A 16,715-nucleotide genomic window follows, 5' to 3' on the forward strand; every position below is an offset into this window, starting at 1 on the left:
TGCTGTGGAGTGAGCCTTTTACCCTCTGGGGCATCTGTTGCAACGAAAAATCCTTATCAGTTTTATGGTCGTTATTTGAATATTGCGTATTGCAGTTTAACACAAAACATCAATTATATATAAAACCTTCAATATTTACCTTTTTTAGGCTATTTACATAAGGAATACAATTTGCCAAACAATATGATTTGCAATCTGAATTTAGCAGTTATTAACTTGTAGCTTAAATCTGCTGAGTGAGTTTTGAACTGAATGTCTAATGTTAACACTAAGGGTACTGGCGCTGCATTAAAATCAATTGGTAAATTCTGTTTACACAACTATTTTTAGTAATTCTTGTCATGAACTGCATCTGTTAGTTGTTCACTGTGAATATGATCGAGGACTGAAAGCAAGAAAATTTAGCCCAAGGTGCTTGTAATGTACTTGTAAAAGCCTATTAACTTGAGTAGCTATCTTTCAAAATGGTTTTAAACTCTGGTATTAACCTTTTCCCTTAGGTTTGGACAAAGGTAGAGATGATGTATCTCTCTCAAAGGATGATGCTACACACACAATATCAAAAAGCAAGGTACAATCGATACTTCTATTTCTGTGTCCTGTCACTGTGCCTCTACATTGTTGAGACCAGTTTGTGTCAGTGAAGCATGATTTTCCATTAATTTCATTGAAATGAGATTGGTTGATTGCATTTATTGCTTTTTTTTTAACCTTTAGCTTGATCCAATGACACGGAATCATAGAGTCGTAGAGAGGTACAGGTTTGGACAGACCCTTCAGTCCAACTCGTCCATGCTGACCAGATAGCCTAAATTAATCTAGTCCCATTTTCCATCACATGCCCTATAATCCCTTTAAACCCTTCCTAATCCTGTATCCATCCTGATGCCTTTTAAATGTTGTAATTGTACCAACATCCACCATTTCCTCTGGCAACTGATTCCACACACGCACCACCCTCTGTGTGAAAACATTACCCCTTAGGTTCCTTTTAAATCTTTCCTCTCACCTTAAACCTTTCCTCTCACCTTAAATCTTCACTCTGATAAATCAGTTTAATTAATTAGATTAATCAGATTAATCTCTGATTAATGAGTCCCAAGCAATCAAGCAATCACCTCTAGTTTTGGACTTCACCATCCTGGAGAAAAGACCTTGTCTATTCACCTTACCCAAGCCCTTCACGGTTTTATAAACCTCTATTAGGTCACCCCTCAGCCTCTACAGTGGCTTAGTGGTTAGCACTGCTGCGTCACAGCACCAGGGGCCTAAGTTCGATTCCAGCCTCAGGCGACTATATGGAGTTTGCACATTCTCCCCATGTCTGCATGGGTTTCTTCTGGGTGCTCCAGTTTCCTCCCACAATTCAAAGATGTGGTGAATTGGCCATCCTAAATTGTCCATAGTGCTCAGCGATGTGTAGGTTAGGTGCATTAGTCAGGGGTAAATATGGAATAATGGGGAATGGGTTTGGTTGGGATACTCTTTGGAGGGTCAGTGTGGACTTGTTAAACTGAAGGACCTGTTTCCACACTGTAGGGATTCCATGTAGGGCTTCTATGATTCAAGGATGTTTAGTTTTTACTGTGGTTTATCAACCTCGTGTTTTTTTTAATAATCACTTCTGTCCATGGAAGTGTACAAACAAGCCTATCCACTATGGAGACTTTTGGTAATGTAATGTCTAATCAAGGCAGAACTATAATTGTCCAGGGCATTATTAGCCCCTAAGGCTCATAATGGCTATTTCAAGATCAATTTACTGGCCAAAACCCTAAGGCATGAGCTGGACTTAGTCGGGCAAGTAACGAGTGCTTTTTTTGAATTCTTTCATGTGGTGGGCCTCACTGACAAAGTCATAATTTGTTGATCATCCCTAATTATGCTTGCAAAGGTGGCAGTGAGCTGCCACATTGAACCACTACAATCCATGTCTAGTAGGTACACCTTCAATGCTATTCAGAAGGGAGTTCCAGGATTTTGACCCAGCAACAGTAAAGAAACGGTGATATGTTTCTGAGTCAAAATGGTTGAATGGCTTGTAACTGTTCCCTATTTAACTGATGCTTTTATCCTTCTGGTTGGTAGAGTTTGCAAGCCCAGAAGATGCTATCGGAGGTGTCTTGTTGAGTGGCAGCAATGTATCTTGTAAATATCACACACTGCAGCCACTGAGTAGTAGCGGTGGTGGGAATGTGTGTTTAAGTGGGTGAATGGTATTCCAAACAAGCTGGCTACTTTGTCCTGGCTGAATATTAATGGATTACTAGTCAATGGTAATCCCCAGAGTGTTGATAATGGGAGATTCAGTGATGATAATGCCATTGATGTCATGGGGCAATGGTTAGATTGTCTCTTAGTGGCGACGGTCATTGCCAGGCATTTGTGTAGCGTGAATGTTACTTTCAAATTTTGATCCAAGCCTGGATATTGTCCAGGTCTTTTTGCATTTGGGTGTGGACTGCTTCAGTATTGAGGAATTGCCGCTGTAGCCACTGTATTGATATGGCAAGCCCAGTTCCATTTCTGATGTATGGTAACCCCCAGGATGTTGATGATGGGTGATTCAGTGATATAATGCAATTGAATGTCAAAGGTAAAGTAGTTGGTTTCTCTGCTTGCTTTTTGTTGATGGGCTGCTCAGTGTTAGTTTGTTGAACCATACTAACAGTAGACATTTAGGTGCGTCTCTGCTTGGCTGTGATCATTTAGAGTATCTACTTTAGCACCAGACACCTGCTTGTTAAGGAACCTTTTATGCTTGTTTCATCCCCTGGAATTCAGATTTGCAAGAAGATTATGTTTTTCCTGTGTAGAATAATGATTTAACAATTCATTCTTGACCTTTCAGTGTCAAAATTGACTTTAATTGGACAAGTTTTATTTACTTTTTGTATAATAAAGATGTGAAAAGTTCTTGATTTTTGCTGAATGCTGGATTTGATATTTGTTAAATTGTTCCTTCAATTCTCAGAAATGAGAGGCGACTTTATTGAAACTTAAAAATTCCTGGGTGACTTGACATGTTAGATAGTGAGAGGTTGTTTCTCTCTAAAGGACAGTCTAAGGACAGAGGGCACAACCTGAGTAAGGAATCACCCAGTTAAGATGATGGTATGTCTTGTCTTGGAACGTAATGAATCTGTGGAATTCTTTACCACAGAATGGAGTGGAGGCTAAGTTGTTAAGAATATTCAAGGCTGATGGACAGATTTTTGATCAGTAAGGGGAAAAGGTAGGAAAGTGTAGTTGATGATTATCAGTTCATGGCTCTGACCATTTGGAGCTAAGATCTCATTGAATTGTCAAGTCATACGGTGCAGAAGAGGCCCTTTGGCCTATTGAGTCCACTTTTTATCACTTGGCCCATCACTTGGTGCAGATAGATGAGTGCAGACTCGATGGACTGAAGGGCCTTTTCTGCGCTGTATGACTGTATAACTCAACCAGATTTTAGCCTTCTCTGTTATGATATTACAATTACATTTTAAAGGTAGTGTTGTTTTCTGCCTCAACTACCGTCCAAGCCAGTCCATCCGGACTCCCCCCATAATCCTCTGGGTGAAAAACATTTTCCTCAAATCCCCTCTAAACTTCCTGCCTTTCACTTCAAAACGATGCCCCTTCATTGTTGACCCTTCATTTAAATGGAACAGCTTCTTTCTATCCATCTGTCCATTCCCCTCATAATCTTATACACCTCCATAAAGACCTTTCTCGGCCTTCTCTGTTCTCAAGAAAACAACATGAGCCTATCCAGCCTCTCTCCATGGGTAAACTGCTCTATCCCAGGCAACAACCTGGTGAATCTCCTTTGCACCTCCTCTGATGCAATCACATCCTTCCCATAGAGTGGTGACTGGAACTGCATGCACAGCTCCAGCTGTTCCTAAACCAAGTCCGTACAGGTAAAGGGAAGCATCCGATATGCCTTCTTAACTATCCTATTAACCTGTCCTGCCACCTTCAGTGATCTGTGGACAGATACCCCAAGATCTCTCTGTTCCTCTGATCTTTCTAATATCCTGCCATTCATTGAGTACTCCATTGTCGTCTTGAATGGAGGTAGTAGCAGTATCGAAAGGCTGAATAGCCTATTTTTCCTGCGCCCTATGGTGTTTTATTTTGTGACTATCTCATAGTTAAATTTAGTGTTCTGGCTTTTAAAATTTCTCATTGAGTTTAATTATATCGCTGTACTCAAGAATTTAGGGACAGGAGTAGGCTATTCAGCTCCTCGAAACTGTTTCACCACTCAGTGAGATCATGGCTGATCTGTGGCCTAACTTCACATTGTGTCTTGCTTAACAAAAATTTACCTATCTAGGTTTAACTTAGCTAGCATCAACTGCCATTTGTGGAAGAAAGTTCCAAATCTCTAACACCGTTTGTCTGTAGAAGTGCTTCCTAATATCTCTCCTGAACGCTCTGGCCCTAATTGTCAAACTGTGCTCCTTAAGTTCTAGAATCTCCAACCAGTGGAAATAGTTTACTTCTATCTACTGTATTTCTTCCTGTTAATATCTTGAAGACTTTGATCAGATCATTCCTTAACCGTCTAAATTCTGGAGAGAACATAACCAGAAATAGTAGCATAATGACACTGTTACTGAAGTCATAATTCATGGGCTCAGAGATTTGAGTTCAAATGGAAACTGGTGGAATTCAAATTCAGTTCATGAATTTAGAATGAAAAGCTGTTTTCAGTAATGCTAACAAATGACTGCCAAATTGTTATTGAACTCCAATTAATTCTCCTTTGCCCTTGAAGGAAGGTCTGCTGTCCTTGCTTATTCCTACTTCTGTGTAGTTCCAGTAATATGGATGACTCAGGACTGCCCTTTGAAAAGGCCAAACAAACCACTCAGTTACAGTAAACATGCTACAGAAAAGTGAAAAAAATTAAAAAGGACACGTGATGAAGGCGAAAGTGAGGACTGCACATGCTGGAGATTAGAGTCGAGAGTGTGGTGCTGATGTCCTGATGAAGGGCTTTTGCCTGAAACGTCGATTTTCCTGGTCCTCAGATGCTGCCTGACCTGCTGAGTTTTTCCATCATCACACTCGACACGTGATGAAGGCCCTGTTCCTTTGCTGTCACTGTGTCAAAAATCTGGAACTCTCTCTTGCCTCCCTGATGAAACTGCACCATGTGGACAGCAGCAGCTCAAGGCTGAAACTTGAGGACTGTTGGTGTTGGGCAATAAATCTGCTATCAACAGTCTCAGGAGAAAGTGAGGACTGCAGATGCTAGAGATCAGAATCAAAAAATGTGGCGCTGGAAAAGCACAGCAGGTCAGGCAGCATTCAAGGAGCAGGAGAATTGACATTTTGGACATAAGCCCTTCATCAGCAAGGTGACCACGTTCCTGATGGAAGGGCTTATGCCCGAAATGTCAATTCCCTTGCTCCTCTAACGCTGCCTGACCTGCTGTGCTTTTCCAGCACTACACTCTTCGACTATCAGAGTCTCCTCCCAGTAATGAGTAAAGTGCTACATTGTACAATAGGAGGAGACCATGGCTACACTGTAGACCATGAACAAAACCAGAAGTTGCTGGAAAAGCTCCGCAGGTCTGGCAGCCTCTGTGAAGGGAAATCAGAGTTAATGTTTCGGTCTGGTGACCCTTCCTCAGAACTGATGGTAACTAGGAAAATGTCAGTGTAAATGCAGAAGAAAGGAATGGGAGGAGGGGAATAAGGAGTAAACAGTAGGTGGGGATAGAGCCCAAAGAGAGAGAACAACAGTTGGACAGGCAAGGTTAGGGAGGTGCAGCACAGTGGCTCAATGATTAGCACTGCTGCCTCACAACACCAGAGACCCAGATTCCAACCTCTGGCGGCTATCTGTGTGGAGTTTGCACATTTTCCCAGTGTCTGCGCGGGTTTCCTCATGGTGCTTCTCCCATAATCAAAAGATGTACAGGATAGCTGAACTGGCCATGCTAAATTGCACATAGTGTTCAGGGGTGTGTTGGTTAGCTGCTTAAGTCAGGGGTAAATGTGGGATGGTGGGGTGGGGGAGGGGGGAGCATGGGTCTGGATGGGTTACTCTTTAGGGGGTTGGTGTGGACTTGTTGAGCCGAAGGGCCTGTTTCCATACTGTAGGGATTCCAATTCTAATTCTAATTCTAAAAAGGATTGGATAACGATCTGGCTAGAAAAATGAGTAGCTGTTAATGGAGATTGTTAGTGGCTAACAATAGGTAGTATGTAATGGCAGAGTATGTGATAATAAGGCCTGGTGTATGGGATAGAGCGCTAGGACCTGTTGGGTGTTCAGGCTGTAAAATTATTGAACTTGACATTAAGTCTGGAGGGCTGCAGGGTCTCCGAACAGAAAATGAGGTGTTCTTCCAGCTTGTTCTGAGCTTCGCTGGAGCACTGCAGAAAGCCTGAGACAAAAATGTTGGCCAGGGAACAGGATGGGGTGTTAAAATAGCAGGAAACTGGAAGCTCAGAGTTTTTCTTCCGGACAGAATGTAGGTGTTCTGCAAAGCAATCACCCAGTCTACGCTGCATTTCCCTTCTGTGGAGGAGACCACGTTGTGAGCAGCAAATATGGATTGTGTGAAGTGCAAGTTAAGCGCTGCTTCACCTAGCAGATATGTTTGGGCCCTTGGATACTGAGGAGAGTGGAGGTAAATGAGTAGGTGTTACACCTTCAACCGTTGCAAGGGAAGGTGCCCTGGAGTGGTGGGGAGTTGTTGGGAGTGAAGGAAAAATGGACCAGGGTGTCCCAGAGGGAAAGGTCCTTGCAGAAGGCAGAAAAGGGAGGGGAGGGGAGGGGAAGGGAATATGTCTCTGATGGTGGCATCTTGCTGGAGGTGTCAAAAATGTCGGCTGACAATCTTCTGGATGTGGATGCTGGCTGGATGGTAGGTAAGACAAGGGGAACCCTTTCGTTGTTGCCGAAAGGAAGAGAGGGAGTGAGGGCGGAAGTGTGGGAGGTGGTTCGAGCTCAGTTGAGAGCCCTGACAACAGCAGTAGACCTGTAGATGACCTTGGTGCAGGATTTGAGGATTAGACTTCAAACACTGTCTCAGGTGTCTTAGAGGCTGCACTGGCGCATTGGAGTCAATGCTTGATTTCATTGTTTACGGGTGACATGGTGGCTCAGTGATTAGCACTGCTGCCTTACAGTGTCAGGGACCTGGGTTCACTTCCAGCCTCGGGTGACCGTTTGTGTGGAGTTTGCACATTCTCCCCGTGTCTACATGGGTTTCCTCTGGGTGCTCCAGTTTCCTCCCACAATCCAAAGATGTGCAGATTAGGTAACTTGGCCATGCTAAAATGCCCATAGTGTTCAGGGATGTGTGGGTTAGGTGCATTAGTCAGGGATAAATGTAGAGTAATAGGGGAGGGCGAATGAGTCTGGGTGGGTTACTCTTCAGAGGGGTCAGTGTGGACTTGTTGGGCCAAGTGGCCTGTTTCCACACTGTAGGGATTCTATGATTAAAAGGTGACACATTCATAAGTTACTGAAGTAAAGAGCTGGATGTATTTTTCCCTTCTGATAATTTAAATTTGCTATTCATCAGCAACAAGCCAAAAAATGAATAACAAATGAAAAGAAAGAGCTGTGCATGTTGGAAATCTGAAAAGAAAACCCAGAAATTGCTGAGCAAACTCAGTAGGTACAACAGTATGTGGAGTGAGAAACAAAAGTTTTGCGATCAGTGATTTCCCCCCCTTTCCCGTATCCCTCAGAAGAGTTCAAACCTGCTAAGTTGCTCCAGCAATTTTGGCTTTTGAACCAATACATAAACTTGGTCCTAGATGTAGGCTGACCAAAACAAACTGAAAACAAATTATGACCTTGTTAATGGACATTCAGTAGCATTTGTTTTATACAACATTCTGATCCATATCCCTCATTCCACTGATTGCTTCTACTTTACTGACAATGTTTTTCAGCTTCTGTGCAATCACTTAGCACAGTGCTTCTCTGCTGCTAAATTTAGCTGAGTTATTAATGAGAGCTCATTTAACAATGATTGGGGATTTGTTGAGGGTTAGGAGATTGGTTTTGACTTTCATAAATTTGAAACGTGATGCTTTTGGGTGTGACGCACAGTTGTTGGTGGCATGACTTTTAAAAAAACTGTTTCAGGAATCTGTCAACTTAGTGTTCCCCAACCGAAGACCAATGTTGCTAATTTTATGTCATGATTGGGTTGTAGGTAAGTGCCCTGCAGCTGTGTTATATACAGAATTTGCAAATATTATTCTGGGACAAGAATAATGAACTGTAACCAACAATGCTTATATGAGGATCAACGTAGATCAGGAGTGGAATTTTGAGTCTTCCCTGCGAGTGAATAAGGATGATGGGTGAGAAAACCAAAACCTTCCAGATTAGGGTTGCCAACCCCCTAAGATTGGCCTGGAATCTCCAGGAATTGAAAATATATTGCAAGGACATCTGTGTAAAATCCTGGAGAATACAGGGGCATTAAAAAAAAATGGATTGAAGCATGTGTCTTTTTGGCTAACACCAACTCGAGTTGATTGCTTTGGTGGGTTCACCATGAGGTCTAGCGAGTTCTCTCAAAATATTTTACCAAACATACCGCATTAAATACTGATCCCACCACATGGTGTCCCTCATGGCCGATTTCGCCCCAATTCAACATGCATCAATCCTGGAACAGCTCACCACTCGTACTTATCTTGGAATTCACTGTTATCCCTTGTTCATGCACCACCTTTAAAAGCCTGCTGTGTACCCAAATGAGCAGTGCCAGTCCATAGTTGTCCTGTTTGGTTCCTGATGTTTGCCTTGGAAATGGCACAAAGGTGGTTAGAGGTGTTGGGTGGGGGAAAAGCAGGTGGGTATTGACACCTACTGTGCAGGTAGGGACATGGAGGTCCCGCTGGACAGAGTTCCTCAGACACAGGGCCTCCTCTTCCCCCAGGATCAATAGTGGAGTCCCTGGCACAAGACCTTGGCACTGAGGTTAAAGCAGTCTCCACAGTCTGTAAAAAGGTCAAGGACAGTCTCTGCTCCATCCATGTCAGTGCCACCATCTTCTCTCTGATACTTCATACTCAGTTATATCTGCTATTATACTCATCTCCAACCAAGGCTTATGCTCTGCTGCTCTCACTGTTGCCTCTAATATCTTCCTTCACTTGCCGCTACTCACCCCAATACGCGGCACCACTAACTCTGCATGTCCTTTGCACTGCTCACTCATTCACTTGGGACACCTCCCCACCTACAACCCACAGTAATAACTGTGCCATCCATTTTAATCTTCTGTAATATCTGTTCCTTTCTCATTCCAAACGGAAAGCAGCCCCTATTTGGACAGAAAGAGTCATGAGTGCCTGATTTCAGCTCCTCTGCTCTTATGTGGAGAGGATCTGGGTTCTGAGCACCCTGAGTGGCTGGCTGACTGTATTTCAGACCTGCTCTCTTCCTTTGTGACTACACTAAATGGTAGAGCAAGATAGCAGGAATATGATCCTGGGATCTCTGGCTGAGGGAACAGTACACAAAAAAGCTAGACAATACAAGGCAGGAATACTCTGAGCATCCAGATAGGCTGAGGGTGAGTAAGGACTAAGTCAGCAAGTGAAGTGCTTAGAGAAGCAGTTTGGTCCAGTCTGTCAGCTGGGGGTATGTCCCTGAGTACACCATGTCCTTGCTGCAGCATTACAACAAAGGTCACTGGTACAGTCTGAGGTGCAGCATTGAAACGTGAAGGTGTCCTGTAAGTAGATTGGGGATATGCCATGAAAGTTCTTAGGCTGACATGACCATGGGTATGGAGAGTTAAGTTATTGTTTGGCATGATCCAATTGGATAATAAGTCTTTTTGCTGTCCAATCGGTGTCAGGTGGCATGCATCACAGGGATGGATGTGTTATCTTATGGCTAAGACCCCTGTCACTGAAGATTCCATCCTGAAATTCGGTTTGCGGTTCAGAATATATCTGTTGTGCTTTTGCAATGATTTCATTTTTGAAGTTTTGGTAAACTGAAAACCTTTGCAAGTTACTCTTGACATTTGTGCAGTTTTCAGCTCTTGTTTTAAGACACTACATCATATTTGTTTCCCTTGCTAATTAACTATTGTCTTTGTTAAATGTATTTTGACATCAACTTGACTGACTGTTTATATCCCGAATCTTTTAAGTTCTGTGTTGATCTATTTTAGTTTTAAATTTAAATGAAATAAACATAGCTGAGCAGATAGTGGGAAGAAAGTGAAGGAGCTTTTCAGTACTTCCACTTCAATGTATCAGTGCTTGTCTCTGAAGACCTGTGAGCTCAGCCATTACCTTTTGCAATATATGTTTGAAAATTCCAATCTTTGTTAATCATGTTAATTTATGTTGTTACAGTCAGAATCTAAGCTTTACAATGGAACAGAAAAAGATCTTGTCTCACCTGGCAGTAAACTCACAAAAAAAGAATCTCTTAAGGTAACTTAAGTTATATGCATCATATATGATAGCACGTGTATTGTTAACTATAAATAAATGTTTTGTTTTGAAGATTGATAATGAACTTGGAAGATTTAGTCCAAGACAGTTTTCTTGAATTATTTACTCTTGCCCTATAACGTGCCTCAGGCTAGATATCTCTTGAGTACCAATACAATGGTATTTCCAAACACTCACTGAAGTGAGTTTCCTTGGAGTCTTCTAGAGCTTGGGTAAAGAATGATTCCACTTACTTTAAGCAGAACTCAAACCAATAGAGCAATGAAATATTCAATTCATCAATCTGTGATTGTTCATACCCAGTTGCTTGATGTGCAAGGATGATGATTACTATGTGTCATATTTCACCTTGAAAGTCAAGGCAGTAAATCACTTGTCAGTTCAATGTAATAAAGCACAAGAATAATGTATTGTCTCACTCTTTTTGTTGAAATGTTAACCTTAAACTTATCTATATGTATTATCCCTTGCCTTGTGTATATACAGTAGTGACAAACAATGGACAAGCTTGTTACTGCTACTCATTTTGTTAATTTAGCTGTACTAAACTGCATTGACTTCAGTTAATAATAAATTCACAATTTTGAGGAATATTTAGAGCTTGTCTGGTTGCAGGAGGCCTGCATGGATAAATGTTATTAGTTTTATTGGTTTTCTTTATTAAACAGCTATTATAATTGCAGGTTCAAAAGAAAAATTACAGAGAAGAGAAAAAAAGAGCCACAAAGGAGTTGCTCAGCAGTATTACTGATCCCTCTGTAATAGTGATGGCAGACTGGCTGAAGGTGGGTGTGATAGGAGCTCCAGCTGATGCTATATTACCATTTGTTACTTCTCAGAATGTGAATGTTGATCAGTTCCTTTTGCAGATTTAATTCCTCAACTCAACCCAAAAGTGTCAGTTGATAGATATGTCAAAGATATTTATGTTGTGGTAAACCTGTTGTGCAGAGATATTCATTTTTGTTCTTTTCATGCCACATTTTTTCCAAAACCTTGTTGTAAATGGAAATGATTAATGGTGAATTTGCATTGAATTAAACACAATCCAGTACACGTATCAATAGATAAAATAATTTTAAAAATAAATGTTCTCTTTAACTTGAATAACTTAGAATTGAATGTTGTGAGATGTAAAATCAGGGGAAGCTGTGGAGTAATGGTGATGTCACTGTCGATTGCCATGAAAACCCATTTGGTTCATTAATGACCTTTTATGGAAGGACATCTGCTGTCCTTACCTCGTCTAGTGTGCATGGGAATCCAGACCCACAAGCAGTATGGTTATTTCTTAACTGCCCACTGGACAATCAGGAATAGGCAACAAATGCTGGCTTAGCCAGTAACACCCACGTCCCATGATCGAATGAAGATTAAAAAAATTCCAAAATTTCTCTTATCTCAATCAAGCAACTTACAAGTTCCTATCCAAAGCCAGATCATGTGTGTTTTTTCCTGTGTTTTCTTATCTTCACCTTATCTATTGCTCTGGAGGTCAGTTTTGAGTCCCAAGCAATCATCAGAACTGGAAGGATTGAACACACAGGACCTGTAAAGGAGATATTTCTCCATTTCTGCCTTTCCAAATCTTCACTCTGATTAATCAGCTTTCAAATGTTAAAACAAAATTCAAAAGATTTCTTCAGTAATCTGAAGGCACACATGGCCTGGTTCTCTTATTAAGAATTGATGCTTGTTACTCTCTCAGCCTGCTGAGTTGTTAATCCTGGTGATTACTGCTCAGTGTGATCTCTTCTTTCCATGACAACATTAGGCTTCAGGTCAGGAATGACAGAGTAGTGTTGGGATCATTAAGGATTTGGATCAGGGTCAAATGAGATTGTGTTCTGGTGCCAATAGTCTTTGACATTTACTTCTTTTTACTGTCATTTCTCTTGAGTTCATCTACAGACGGTACCAGCTTACATGCCAGAACCTTGCCTCCCTGAGGCCCAAAAGAATGTGCTCTCCAAGTCCTTGTCAGAAAGTTGTTCTATGCATTGTAATTCCAGGGCTAGTCCAATGCTTCAGGGGCACCGGTTCAAATCTCACCACGGCAGCAGTTGACTCTTAACCTCCCTCAAAAGGCAACTTTGGAATGGACAGCAATTGCTGTCATGGCCAGCAGCCATGAGGAGGCAATGACCTAGTGATATTCTTCCAAAATGATTCATCCAAACATACAGGTAATGTTCTTGGTATCTGGGTTCGAATTCAAGTCAATAAAAATCTGGAATTAAGAGTCTAAGGATGTCTATGAAACCATTGTCGATTGTTAGAAAAGCAAGTTTTGAGAAGATTTGTAGGTTCTGTAAGTTGAGCTTCTGGATGTAGGTTTGTAGATGTTTTCAGACGTTTTGTCACCATACTAGACATTCCAACCAGAACTCGATCAACAAATACATTGACTTGTATCCCATTTACCACCCCGTGAGAAAAAGAACAGCAAAAGATGTCACCATAGGAAATGACAACACCAACCCAAGGAGACCCAAACATATAAATAGAAAGCAGGAAACACCAGCTGTGCTTCGTCCAGAGGCTCACTGAAGATGTTACCTAGTATGGTGACGAAACATCTGAAAATGAACCTTCCAGCTCAGCAAGCAAACCTACATCCATTGTTAGAAAAGCCCATGTCCTTTGCTAGTCTCCTTTAGGGAAGGAAAATGCCTTCCTTACCTGGTCTGGTCTACATACACCAAGGAATTATTTTTAAAAGTAGGAAAATTTAACAGTGGAACAAATTTAAAAGTTTTGTATATAAATGCATGAAGCATTTGAATCAAAATTAATGAGTTAATAGCACAAATAGAAACCAAAAGGTGCGATTTGATAGCGATTACTGAGACATGGTTACAAGGAAACCAGGTCTGGGATTTGAATATCCAGGGATACTCAGTATTTCGGAAAGATAGACAGAAGGGAAAAGGAGGTGGTGTATCCTTGCTGGTGAAGGAAAATATATTACAGTGCTGTAATGAAAAATGACATAAGCTCAGGAGATCAAGATGCAGAATGAGTATGGGTAGACATAGGACATAGCAAAGGGAAGAAGTACTTGGTAGGAGTAATCTATAGGACCCCAAACAGTAGTTCTCCAGTGGGGCTCCGTATAAATCAGGAAATATTAGTAGCTTGCAAGAAAGATATGGCAACTATCATGGGTGATTTTAACATGGACATCGATTGGAAGAATCAAATTGGCAAGGGTAGCCTGGAGGCAGAGTTCATTGAATGTATTAGAGATTGTTTCTTGGATCAGTATGTTGTGGAACCAAGCAAGGAGCAAGTTACACTAGATTTCATATTTTGTAATGAGGAAAGATTGATTAATGGCATCATAATTAAGGATCTTCTCGAGAGTAGTGACCATAGTGTGATAGAATTCAACATTCAGTTTAGGGGTGAGAAAGTGGAGTCCCACTGTAATGTTCTGGAATTAAACAAAAGAAATTACATAGACAAGAGGATGTATTTGACCCAAGTAGATTGGGTAGGAAGGCTAAATGGTAAGACAGCAGGATGGAAAATTGGGAACCTTTCAAACATAAACAAAAGGATACTAAAAAAATTAATAAAACGAGCTAAAGTAAATTACAAGAGAAAACCAGCACACAATATTAAAAAAAAGCAAAAGCTATAAGTGTACATATATATCCTATTATATATAGGTATATAAAAGGGAACAGAATCGCTCATGTGAATGTTAGGTCCTTGGAAGATTAAACTGGAGAGTTAATTGTGGGGAACACTGAGATGGCAGAGATGCTGAATCAATACTTGGCCTCAGTTTTCACGGTGGAGGACAAATAGTACCATTCCTATTGCAATAAGCAAGTCAGAGGCAATAGATATGATAGAACTTAAAACAATGAACATCGATAGGGAAAAAGTACTCAGCAAACTATCGGGATTGAGGACAGACAAGTCCCCCAGATCTGATCACCTAAATCCCAGGGTATTAAAGGAAGTGGCAGCAGAGACAGTAGATTCGTGGTTTACAATATTCCAAAATTCTTTAGACACAGGAAAGGTTCAAGTGGCTTGGAAAATGGCAAATGTAACACCTTTATTCAAAAAGGAAGAGAGGCAAAATGTTGGAAATTACAAACCAGTTAGTTTAACATTTGTCATTGGGAAAGTATTAGAATCAATTATCAAGGAAGCAATATCAGGACATTTTGAAATTCAAAATGATATTTAACAGAGTCAGTATGGCTTTATAAACAGCAAATCATGTTTGACTAATTTACTAGAGTTCTTTGAAGACCTAATAAGCAATGTGGATAATGGGGATACTGTATGTGTAATTTTTTGGACTTCCAGAAGGCATTTGATAAGGTATGGCATTAAAAGTTAATTCACAAGGTTGGTTCATGTGGGATTAGGGATAATGTATTAGCCTGGATAGATGACTAGCTGATGGACAGAAGAGAGAGTCGGGATAGATGTTTGTTTTTTCTGGATGGCAAGATGTAACTAGTGGGATGCCACAGGGTTCAATTCTTGGACCTCAGCTATTTATAATCTACATTAACAACTTGGATACAGGGTAGAAGTCTCTGTATTTGCGGATGACCAAAAAATAGATGGGGCGATAAATTTGCAATGAGGAAATGAGAACCTTTTAAATGGATAAAGATAGAATAGGAGATTGGGCCAAAATGTGACAGGTGGAGTTTAACGTGGTTAAGTGCAAGATCATGCATTTGGGTCAAAAAAATGGGAAGGCAACCTATTATCTTAATGCGGACAGACTTCAGGGTACTCCAGTGCAGAAGGGATCTATAAGTAAATCTTATCCCTCAGTACCCTCTCCAGTAACTTTCCCACCACTGACATCAGGCTCACTGGTCTGTAGTTACCCGGAATATCCCTACTACCCTTCTTGTACAGGGGGACAACATGAGCAACCTTCCAGTCCTCCAGCACCTCACCTGTATTTAAGGATGCCACAAAGATATCTGTCAGTGCCCCAGCTATTTCCTCTCTCACCTCCCTCAGCAACCTGGGATAGATCCCATCCGGTCCTGGGGATTTGTCCACCTTAATAACCTCAGGTGTACTCATTCATGAATTGCAGAAAACTGGCATGCAGGTACAAAGAACAAATAAAATTTACAGGCCAGGAACAAATCCTTCGGCCCTTTCAGCCTGAGCCGATCCAAATGTACCGTCAAAACCTGTCGGTCAATTCCTAAGTATCTGTATCCCTCTGGTATCCATCTACTTATGCATTTATCCAGACGCATCTTAAATGAATTTATCATGCCTGCCTCTACCACCTCGGCTGGCAAAACGTTCCAGACTCCTACCACCCTCTGTGTGAAGTACTTGCAGCGTGTATCCCCCTTAAACTTTCCACCTCTCACCTTGAAAGCGTGACCTCTCATTATGGAATCTTCCAACCTGGGAAAAAGCTTGTCTCGATCCACCCTGACTGTACCTTACATGATTTTGTAAACCTCAATCAGGTCTCCCCTCAACCTCCTTTTTTCTAATGAAAATGAACCTAACCTACTCAACTTCACTTCATAGCTAGCACCTTCCATACCAGGCAACATCCTTATAAACCTTCTCTGCACTCTCTCCAAAGCGTCCACATCCTTTTGGTAATGTGGCGACCAGAACTGTACAAAGTATTCTAAATGCGGCTGAACCAACATCCTGTACAATGTTAACATGACTTGCCAGCTCTTGTACGCAAAACCCCGTCCGATGAAGGCATCATACTACATGCCTTCTTGACCACTCTATCCACTGTGCAGCAACCTTCAGGGTACAATGGACCTGCACTCCCAGATCTCTCTGCCCATCAACTTTTCCCAAGGCTCTTCCGTTCATTGTATAATTTGCTCTAGAATTAGACTTGCCTAAATGCATGACCTCACATTTGCCTGGATTGAACTCCATCTGCCACTTTTCTGCCCAACTCTCCATCTATCTATATCCTCCTGTATTCTCTGACAGTCCCTTATGCTTTCTGTTACTCCACAAATTTTCGTGTCATCTGCAAACATACTAACAGTGCCCTCTTCCAGATCATTTATATATATCACAAACAACAGTGGCCCCAACACTGACCCCCTGTGGAACACCAATGGTCACCTTTTTCCATTTCGAGAAACTCCCTTCAACTACTACTCTCTGTCTCCTGTTGCTTAACCAGTTCTTTATCCACCTAGCTAGAACACCCTGAACACCATGTGACCTCACTTTCTCCATTTGTCTACCATGGGGAACCTTATCAAACACCT

General features: G+C 41.4%; 1 protein-coding gene across 9 annotated transcripts in view; it reads left to right on the plus strand.

Annotated features, from left to right (window-relative positions):
• Positions 1–16,715, plus strand: part of osbpl8 (oxysterol binding protein-like 8) — a 372,304-nt gene that overhangs the window by 211,108 nt on the left and 144,481 nt on the right. For all 9 annotated transcript variants that reach the window (XM_072552065.1, XM_072552064.1, XM_072552067.1 and 6 more), the window contains 3 exons: positions 501–571; positions 10,354–10,434; positions 11,139–11,240. In XM_072552065.1, the coding sequence (XP_072408166.1) occupies positions 501–571; positions 10,354–10,434; positions 11,139–11,240 (254 nt within the window). The remainder of the gene's footprint in view (positions 1–500; positions 572–10,353; positions 10,435–11,138; positions 11,241–16,715) is intronic.

Source organism: Chiloscyllium punctatum, chromosome 32, assembly GCF_047496795.1.
Source record: "Chiloscyllium punctatum isolate Juve2018m chromosome 32, sChiPun1.3, whole genome shotgun sequence".
NCBI lineage: Eukaryota > Metazoa > Chordata > Chondrichthyes > Orectolobiformes > Hemiscylliidae > Chiloscyllium > Chiloscyllium punctatum.